A 10,203-nucleotide genomic window follows, 5' to 3' on the forward strand; every position below is an offset into this window, starting at 1 on the left:
GCTCCAGCAGCATTTACCCTCTGCCTTGGGATGAATATGGAGCCTTCTGGCTAAGAACAGAATTTTTAAAAGCAAAGAAAGAGAGAAAATACTCTGTGAAGAGTAAGAGGAAACTGTTAAACCCAGGCTTTTCCACAAAGGAGCAGAAATTAACATCCAAGACAGGGAAGTAAGCACAGTAGGATTTATTTTTACAGCTCAGCATGCTTGTAAACTGCGTGGCGGCGCATGGGAGAAGCGAAGGGATCCATACCACTAGCATATGGAACACAGGCAAAGACAGCTTCTCGTGAGCAGCTTGACAATTACTTGGCTGCATTCTGCTCGAAATAGTTGTGACAGCAGCTAGTCAGAGCTGCCACAAAGATCACAAATTCTTTGAAGTCCACTTGGGAATCACCATTTTCATCCAGGTTCTTGAAGACTTTGTCAATGGCGTCCTTGTCCTTCCCCGACTGCGAAAGAAAAGGAGCAGGTTGAGGTGAGCGGCGGCACAAACCCCAACACGTCTCCTCCTCCGGCTGCCTGAGGAACTCAGCCTTCGCGTGGGGATTTGCACCGCTGCCGGGGTCAGGCGCAGGCGCGTGGGGAACAGGCAGAGCCCGGGGGCTCTGGGCCACGGCGGGGGCAAGTGCGAGTCCCAGCATCGGCACGGCACGGGAGCAGACCTGCGTCTTCCCACCCCCCCCGCCTGAAAGCGTACACTCCCAGGTTTGTTACCCCAAGAGCTGCAGTCACGCATCAGCATGGAGAAGCATGTTTTCTACGTTTGAAACAAGATTTAGGATGGTTAGAGCTGTGTGACACAGAGCCCTGAGGATGTGACCCAGCTGAACTAGGTGCCATGCGTCCTCCGTCCACTCCCGTGGAAAGGCTCAGTGGGAGCTCGGGCATGTTGCTGCGAAACGACGTGTTCCTGGGGCAAATGTCAGATTTAAGCTGCATTAAGCACAGGCACCCCAGCAAAGATGCAAATGGCCTCAAAAGTTCTTCAAGTGCTCCCTCGGGCCTCGGTGCCCGGCACAAGCTGCCAACAGGAGCTGGCGTGCGGGAAGGCACCTCCTGAAGCAAGCGTGGTGCTGAGCTTGAGGTGCAGCAGGGAAAAATACCAGAAAAATATTTTTCTTTCTAAGTTGTCATAATTCAAACGGGCTGACTCAACCAGTCTGTCTTGAGGCTGATGTTAAGTGAGGCACCATCCAAGGAAAAAGAGATTTATTTTTTCCCAAATGGAAAAAAAGAGGAGGTTTTGGTCTAAAAAATAAGTAGCTGCTCACAAGAGGGCTTTCTGGCTTAAGTCCCAGCACTGATTAACTTGTGATTTTTAGAAGATGCAGGATTAAAAATAAACAGGGGATGGCAGCAGAGACCTATCTAATATAGAAAACACCCACGGGGGTGTTGAAGCTAAGCAAAAACCAAATCTGGTATTATACTAGCAAGACACTACATGAACTTCTGGAAAATTTCCAGCAATTTAAAATAATGACCACTTTAATCGAAATCTGAAGGCACATCTTGATCCTGGTCTAATTAACTAAATTTCTCATTCTGCAGTTTTCTGTTTCACGTTGCATACACACACCTTTAAAATCACTAAAAATTGAACCAGTTCCCTAGATTTGACTGATGGATGTGCCTGGAAGCTTTGATTTCTTTCCACTTTGCAAATTACAATCAGTTTTAATTTTATAAGCAAATATTTTAAGTTATTTGGTGAAATATGTGAACCAGTTTTAGCCTCTGAATTTCTTCTGAAATGCACATGTGGGAACATGTGGGAATTATTTTTTTTTGTGAACTCTTTATAATGGAGTCCAGCCCTTCAGTCCTGTTGTATGGGTTTATTTCTGCCTCTGATTCAAGACCGTTCCAGGTAGTTGTGAGCTGTGTCAGGTATAACCACTTCTAAGACCAGAAGTATATGTGAATATTTAAAAGGCTCTGTTTCCCAGAGCATTCTTGCAAATTAAAAAAAAATTGATACGAATGTCAGTAAAATGCAGGTAAAACCTTTTTTCTGAAGTCGGACTTGTTTGTTTGTTACCTTTCTCGCAGTTACTTGTCTGCAAGACAAGACTGTTGGTTTACATTTATTTTAAGTACTGGCATAAAAAGTTACTTTGTGGTTTGGTTTTTTTTTTTTCCCCTACAATATGTAAAATGGGAAGAGAAATAGAGACTGGAACATACAAGGACATTCAGCTAATCATATCCCAGGAAAATTCCAGTTTTTCCATCAGCTTCGGGAAATAGGTAGAACCAGTAAGAGCAGCTGTGGGGAACTGGAAAAGGTGGTGCCTGGCCAGTAACCGTAGTCAGGAAGGACCTGTGAGCATCATCCCGTTTGGTAGCTGCCCAGTGCAGAGGCTCCCCAGCTTCATTTAGACCAACTGTCAAGTTCCTGGGGGATTTCCTTGCCCCCTTAGAATTATGGGTTTGTTGGTTTTGTGTTTCCTGACGTGGAAGGTAATGTACAGCTGCCTGACCAGGAACAGGAGGCTGCCCATGACCCTGTCGGGTCACAGCCACTGATCTGTTTTCTAGAACATTTTCAGAGACATTTTCATCTATCCCCCAGAGCCATCCAGGTTCTTTGCCTGAATCGTGCATTTCATTTGTGAGTCATAAATCCAGCAGGCATGGGTTTCAGACGGTGATTTCATACAGCTTGCATGGAAAGGTACGAAATTTTATCAAGTACCCTGGCTGCAGTGCCCTGAAATAGTTGTTAAAAAATGAATTATGCTGGACACAAAAAGTGGTAGCCACATTTGGAACATTTGGTTCCAGGCTTTTGCAATTAAAAATAATAACTGTATGGCTAGACAAACATTATTCCTGCGTGGAAAGAACAAGACATTTACGAGTGTTTTCTGGATTTTTAGTGAAGAGAAGCAAATAAAAAACAACTGAAAATGAAAAGCATTCTGTCTCACAGGCAGCTAAAGCTTTTACTATATAATATATAAGCATTTTAATATAACATATTAAGCATTTTGAATATTTACTAAGAGAAATTTTATATATATATAATCTACTGAAATGCGTATGATGATTACATACAAATCTATGTTGTAAAATACTTTTTCAGGTCTTTCTTTTGCTACTAAAGCCCAATGTAAAACAGTTGGCTCTGAGTTCATCTGTTGTTCTTGTTTATGCATCACTGAGGTGTGCATACTGTGAACATAGTATAAATACCTAGAGAAAGTAAGCGTATGGATATTTAGAGAAGTTCCCCATCTGCAATCAAGACCTTCGACTGCTGACAACCTGAGTACCTTCACAGCAGTTGTGACATGATGTAAGCTTACAAATCCAGGGATAAACAGAAGTAGGTGAATGCTGAGGATGAAACCCAATCTATTTCAAAGCCATCGTCCTGATAACTCGAGTGATAAATTTAGTAAACAGAGTATGGCCCTGAATATTAGAATCAGTCTTACACAAGATGTGCAAAGACTTTTTTTATTGAAAATTTTTCTACGAACCGTTGCGTATTTCTGGATGTAATTTCCCCCACAACGTGCTAAAATCTGTGTCTGCAGGCAGCCCTTGCACCTTCTCTACAGAAACGATGCTGCGCCCTTCTCTTACCGAGAGGAAGTTTGGGAGCTCTTGTTCCAGGAGCGTCTTTAGCTCTGCTTTGGTGAGGGTTTGCCTGTTGCCATCAGCCTTTGCATACTTGTCAAAAACAGCGATGGTCATTCCCATCGCGGTTTCCAGCTGAGACATGTTGCTGCTGGAGTCCGGCTTTCTTCTGAGCAGGAACAGCCTCAGGGCTCTCTCGGAGGATGGAGCCTGGTCTTCTTCTGAGGTGCTTTATGCAACCGTCCCGTCCAATCAATGGTGGCCCACCAGCAGGACAGTTATCCCTTGGCAAACATCCGTACCTGAGCACTGCTTGCACTACACGCCTCTGCCCTGACAGTTATTCAAAACCCAGGCTTTATCACCCTGGTGTGGCTGGTACAACCAGTTGCTCACCAGCAGAAACCAGCCTCGCCTTCAAAACACACAGTGTGACTAACAGATGGAAATCAGATTTTGATACTGGCTGTTTGCTCAGGAACCAGATTTGTCCCTTCAGATATCCCCACCTGAGCAGAGGGGTGACCTGCGCCGGCAGAGTATACGCTAGCTTGCACAGGAGGAAGAGGAGCATCTCGCTTCTCCTTCACTGCCACAGTGAGGGGCTCTGGGGGTGCTGAGCCGAGAGCAGACACAGACTGCCCTCGCTGCCACGCAAAGGACCTCACTGCAGGCCAGATGGCTCACTAGCAGTCACTGGGGGTGCGATTTGCTGGATCCAAGGTAGAGGTCTGCCGTGCAGACAGCTAATGTAACCCCCCTGGGCTTGCACTCAGGCCAGAGTGAGTGTCTGAAACCGCTTTGATGAGCCAACACCTCCCCAGGGCTGGTCAAGGCAGCCTTGCAGGGCCGCTCCACAAAGAACTTGCTCAGATGGGGATGGCGGAAGGATTAAGTCTGATACTTGAGCAAACAGCCAGTATCAAAATCCATCCTGATCTGCAGTGAAATAACTTGTTATTGACCCTATGCAGCATCAAACATTGCAATAAAATACACTACACTGAAAACAAAATGTCACTTTGAAGACCTGTGGTTCTCTGTGGCTTTGATGGACGTTATCATTCTCTCGAAAACCATGGTCCCCCGTCACTAAAACGCCAAACACACTGGACCCACATCTGCACTCAACAGGGCTGTTCGATGGTCTGCGCTGGAGCCCAAGCGGTACGGGTTAGCCCCGGTGATGGAAGCTGATCAGCTACAGCTACACTGAGTTTTGAACAGGTTAAAATTTCTGGCTAAGTAGCAGGGTAGCTGGGCTTCCATCGAACTCCACGTGGCTATGTGAGACCTGGGGGAGCTTGTTCAAGGCATCTTGCGTCTACACTAGAGTCTGCAGAGTGGGTACGCTCTGAGCAAGCGAATTGGGGGAACATATCAAAACTAGGGCATCATGCAGGAATAATGCTGATGGGCCTCAGGGTGCAGTGTTCTCTGTAGAAGACCTTGACTATGGATTCCCAAAATTAAACCTGAGTTTGGATGTCTTTGAACATACCTCTGCATGCTTGAAGGTAAGTTTCCACTCGTTATGCTATAGAGAAGTTAGCAAAACCCGGGTTTTAACGGAGAAAATTTTATAAAATAAAACTCCTTTCTCCCAGACATCTGTAGCCACCTGTTCCTCAGGCAAGATCTGTCCTGTAACATCTACAACACCTCAGAGCAAGACTACACATGGAAATCCGGTACCTTTCTGACACAGAACCCCCCCATGATTTTCCATCTCACATTCTGCAACATGGGATTTTGCATTTCCTAGAAAATCACGGCAGCATCTCAGGCTGTATGCTTTATTCTAACAGTTCATGAGAACTGTTTGTTCCTGTGACTTCAACCTCATGCCACAGCTGCAACTGACTTGCATTGAGTGGATAACGGTTTTCAGTAAGGTTTGAAGTCTTCACACTGAAGTGCACATTGAAACCTGGGAGGTTGCTTCAGAAGGAACAAGAAGAGAGCAAACAACTAGCCTTTGGTAGCTACGAGCATCATCTGGTGTTTGCATACACACACATCGGCAGCCACTGGTGTGTCTAGTGCCAGGAACTTTTCTTTGTCCTTTTCTGACATGTATCTGTAACACGATTATTGAACATGGCCATTAAAGAAAAATCAATTCCTCCCTCTAAAGGAAAACCTAACAAAACAAAACATCTACTTCATGCATTCTCATGACTTTCACTCATGGACATCAGTGTTAGTTATACAGAAGAAGGAAAAAAAGTGCTCCAAAAAGGCAGAGGGGGAGACCAGCAGCTTCAATCAACAGGATACACAGCACGTCCACACCTTGGCCACGTAGCCTGGCAGAAAAGGTGTCCTCATTCTTGATCCGTTTTCTTCTCCAAACAAACGTGTCACAGAATTTTTGAGAAGACGGCTCAAAATAAACCACAGGGCTTGAATTTCTACAGACTGAAAGGTCACCATGGTAGCACTGCCTGGTTGGCTTTTTTTTTTTAATATGTCATAGTTGTATTCATGCATGTGCACACACATCAGCACTGCTCAGGCTTTTCAATTCACACTTATTGTATTGTGTAAATATTTTCTTACCCTTTGTTTTTCATTGAAAATAGTAGTTCTGTGCACAAGGTGCAGACTACTACAACTGCTTGCAAAAGCAGGGTACAAATAGAAGGCACAGACAGGAGAGCAGTTTTGATGCCAACCCATCTGTCCAGTTCCCCAGTGAGATAAGCTACTTTTTGTGGGCTTGTTTAAATTTTATATTATTATTTTAATGTAAACAATATCCATTATTTGCTTCCTTCAGGTTTCTTTCTTCAAAGAATTGTATAGGCAACAGCTTGGATGAGAATTTACTCAGGATTTATACAGAATTAGGTCTTGCTGTTCCTCACTTGGGCCAAAAGTTCAAATTATTGATGTGATACAAATGCGGACTGTCACACACATAATTTTCAAAAACCATTCAGATATACTCAAATTTTATGGCATTTGGCCAGATGTTCAGGCTTACATGAGACTTGTGTGACCTTGTGCTGATTTTCTCTTAGAGAATAAATTTTATGCTATGCTCTTTGCAGCAGTGTCTGTTTTGGAAAAGTCTGATTAAATACATTTATCAGCTCTACTCTCAAGAGCCATTTGTGTCACAGCTGAATAGCTGAAGTGTTAAACTTCTATTAGAGCTTACTGTCCCTTAAAGCGTATTCCAAAAGGTGCAGGAAGTTACACGAGAAGGGCTTCTGTTATGTATCTGAAGGGAAGAAGCACAGGAGGAAGAAAACAAACCTGAAATGCTGAATTTGCTGTTTTTTGTAAGCTGTGTCTTGGCAGCAATACGAAAAGCACTTCATTTTTCTCTTAGCAAGAGGATAACATCTGACCCATAAACAAGTATTGCATGTTCCACACTGAGACAAAATTATTAAACCCCTCGAATTTTCCAGTGTTCCGGGTTGTTTGTTGAACTTAGAGTACCAACACACTTTATTTACTAAAGAGCAAGGTTTTCCTTTGCACTGCTTCTGAAAACTTGCTCTTGAGTCTGGTTGACTGTTTTAAAGGTCATTTCATTTCCACAATGCATGGTAAATTTATTTATATCTAGTGATTAAATGATGCAATTACTACATTGTTTTGCAAAACAGAAAGATTAGACGAAACAGGCACTGACGAGGCACGGACAGAAGAGGAGTTCGTACAAGCATAGGGAGGTGTTCAGTGACACTGTACAGGGTCTGTAAAATACATACTTACATGTTTTCATTATTTTATTATCTTTTACTTCTCAAAATATCCTTAAAATGTGTTTCACAAATGCAATCAATAAGCTCATATGCTGTTTAAGTGAAATTTAAAGGCAGGTAAAATGGAGCAGACAAAGGTCAATTAACTGGCTGTGCGACTTTGAGTTGAGACTTGGGTAATAACGCTGTCGTCTGGCAAAGCTGTACCACGGGAAACACACTTTCATCATTGTGTATCGACTGTACTCAAACTCATTTATTAGTGCACAAGACATAGCCATATTAGACTGTAAAATCAATGAATATATTACAGCCAATAAATTAATATTTAAAGTGTAAATACTTCCGTCTAGTTTTCCATCCATGACTGAATAATGTCCTGGATGCTAATCTTTACAGGGATTTTCATACTTGAGTTTTATGGTTCAGGATGTTAAGGCTTCCAAGACTACTTTTGATCTTTATTGTAATAACAGAAAGAGAGGTCACACCCTAAGGTAACTGAATATTGTCCACTCAAGTGCTTTAGTCATGATTTCTAAGTACCACAAATCCTCAGCCGGTCTCATCCAGGCAGTCCAGTCGTCATTGCTTTACCTTAATGTTTCTAAAATCCTACTCAGATACAGGGCCACCATGCTGAGCTGTGGTCACTATTGTAAAAAGTTGTTCTACGGCATGGTTAGAAGGAATAGGAAAAATAGACAAAGGAAAGGAACACAAAGAAGAACAAACAAAAGACAAAAAGAGAAAGAAATTTAAAAAAAGAAATTAAGAAATGAGCTGTGAGAGGGTATGGTTGTTTTGTAAACTTTAAAAGAGACTGAGTTAACCTTTGAAAGGAAGTTCCCATTTGTTAGAGACAGGTAAACACACAAATGAATGAGTCAGTTCCAATAAAGTTTTCAAAAGACTTCTGTATGCAAAGAGGAATGTTTTGGCTGTGTTAAGCTCTCACGAACTAAGCAATACTATTTTTCCTTTATTGTACAAAAACATTTTCTCAGAGGGAAGGAATCCCAGAGAGAAAGGGGCCTCCTGCTGAGTGTCTGTGCAAGCAACACACCAAGGAAAAACTTTGCATCCACCATAAAAAATGTGTTTTTTTTTGTATTTTAAAATATTAATTTGTACATACATTGAAGAAATGAGAAGGGCTGACCTGCTATCACAGAACGTGTGTGTGAAGTGAGGTGATACCCGTATACACTGTCAGGAGGATTTACCATGCAATTTGATCGAGTGGAAGTTCCCAGGCACACACATTTCACAGAGCTGGCTGCTTTCGCGTTCCAGAAAGTAAGCACGGGCTGTAGCACAACTGATAAGAAGATGTAGGGCTTTTCCAGAAGCCAAACAGTGACATTGTTCCATCATTGTTAACGGGGCAGCAAATGAGTGTGCCGGGCTCAGAAATACCAAAAGGTGGGGTGGGGAACGGGAACCAGAGCGTGCTTTTGTGATGGACAATTTAACTTCAGGTTTCACTTATCAGAAAAAGAGAAGGCCTTCAACAAACAGGGAAATAAGACCTGCGCTTGGAGGGGGGAACCCAACCACGAACAGACTCTCACCTAAAGCCAGAGGGTGCCTGTGTTGAGGAAATGTGGTCATGGATATAAATACAGAAATTGCATTATTTTGGCCAAAATTAATCTTTTAAATGTGTTTAACTCTATCTAGATGGAGTACCTCCAGGGTGTATTTAATAGAGTAGCCATTGGTGTGACAATCACTGGTTATGTTGTCTCTGAAAAGGCCTGTGCCTGTTAGAGGTCCTCATGCTCAGCACCCAGGCCCACCGCTCACATAACTTCGCTACCACGCTGCAGGTCTGAAGGCGAGGTGAGAAAGCGGTTGTTATTCTTTCTACCCAGAGGCTCTTGGCCCATTTTTCCACCTGCAGAGCTTGAATGAAGTGGTAGATATTCTTTCTATTTCCTTTCTTGCTTGATAGCAGTGTCTGTTTAGATTAGACCTACAGTCTTCAGGTTAAGGTTAATCTGTATTTGAAAAGAAACTTAAACGGACAAATCGTATTTAATATTGCACAGCTGCTAAACTGAGAAAGGAGAGTTACTCTGTGTGAGCAAACCCAGTCAGCCCACTGGTATTTTCGGAGTGTCTGTCACCTTAATACCTGAACTTTTTCTGTCTTCATTACAGGTGCTTATCTTGTTTCTCCTCTTTCCAGAATGAAAAGCTATAAAGTAAAAAAGAGAGCAATACCTATTACTCGCTTTCATGATCTATTTCCACAGCAGTTTCAGAAGCCCCAACCATGGACTGCAATCCTGTTATGGCAGACAGTGCACAGACACAGTGTTCCTGGCTCGTGGAGCCGATCATTCAGCCTTAGGACAAGACAAGCACATCAGCAGGTGACAGAACATTGAGCATTTTAGAGCAGAGGTACATGATAGACCCAATTCCTTGTTATTATTTTGAACCCTTATGTTGTTTAGCTATACCTCTAACCTCTGTCTTTAGTCTGCTAATATTGCTAAACACTTACTCCCTCTCTGTCTTACCCTTTTTATACTCCTCTACCTCTGTGGAGTTCAATACTTCCCCAGACAAAGTTATGAAGTAACTTTGATAAGAATACCTCTGGCTGTATGAGATATTGCTGACTCCTGTCAATTGGCTCTGTTCTGGAAAAAGGATAAAGAATTAATTGTTGTCACATCCTATCGGCCAACAAAATCCACCAGTGTCCAGCACCAGACCACAGCAACCTAGCCAAAGCCTTGTTACTAGAATGCAGTAGCTCATCAAGATCCTTCCTCCCATACAATTATTTCATATTATGCAGAAAATCAGAAGCATTTACAGATTATCATCTGTCCTTTCCCATGGTCAGAGAAATTGGTTAACACTCTTTTGA

At 42.7% G+C, this 10,203-nt stretch overlaps 1 protein-coding gene across 1 annotated transcript; it reads right to left on the reverse strand.

Moving 5' to 3' along the window:
* Window positions 1-305: 305 nt before the first annotated feature.
* S100P (S100 calcium binding protein P) lies at window positions 306-3,738 on the reverse strand. The gene is made up of 2 exons (XM_009936353.1): window positions 3,601-3,738; window positions 306-455 (listed from the first exon to the last, which is right to left on the reverse strand). The coding sequence occupies exons 1-2, from the start codon at window positions 3,736-3,738 to the stop codon at window positions 306-308; spliced, it is 288 nt and encodes a 95-aa protein (XP_009934655.1).
* Window positions 3,739-10,203: the final 6,465 nt, after the last annotated feature.

This window comes from Opisthocomus hoazin, chromosome 5 (assembly GCF_030867145.1).
Source record: "Opisthocomus hoazin isolate bOpiHoa1 chromosome 5, bOpiHoa1.hap1, whole genome shotgun sequence".
Taxonomy (NCBI): domain Eukaryota; kingdom Metazoa; phylum Chordata; class Aves; order Opisthocomiformes; family Opisthocomidae; genus Opisthocomus; species Opisthocomus hoazin.

Excerpts from the sequence above, each read along its gene's own strand:
- S100P (XM_009936353.1), bottom strand. The coding sequence starts at position 3,738 with ATGTCTCAGCTGGAAACCGCGATGGGAATGACCATCGCTGTTTTTGAC. Across the intron at positions 456-3,600 it reads AGCTCCCAAACTTCCTCTCG|TCGGGGAAGGACAAGGACGC; the intron begins GTAAGAGAAGGG and ends TTTCTTTCGCAG.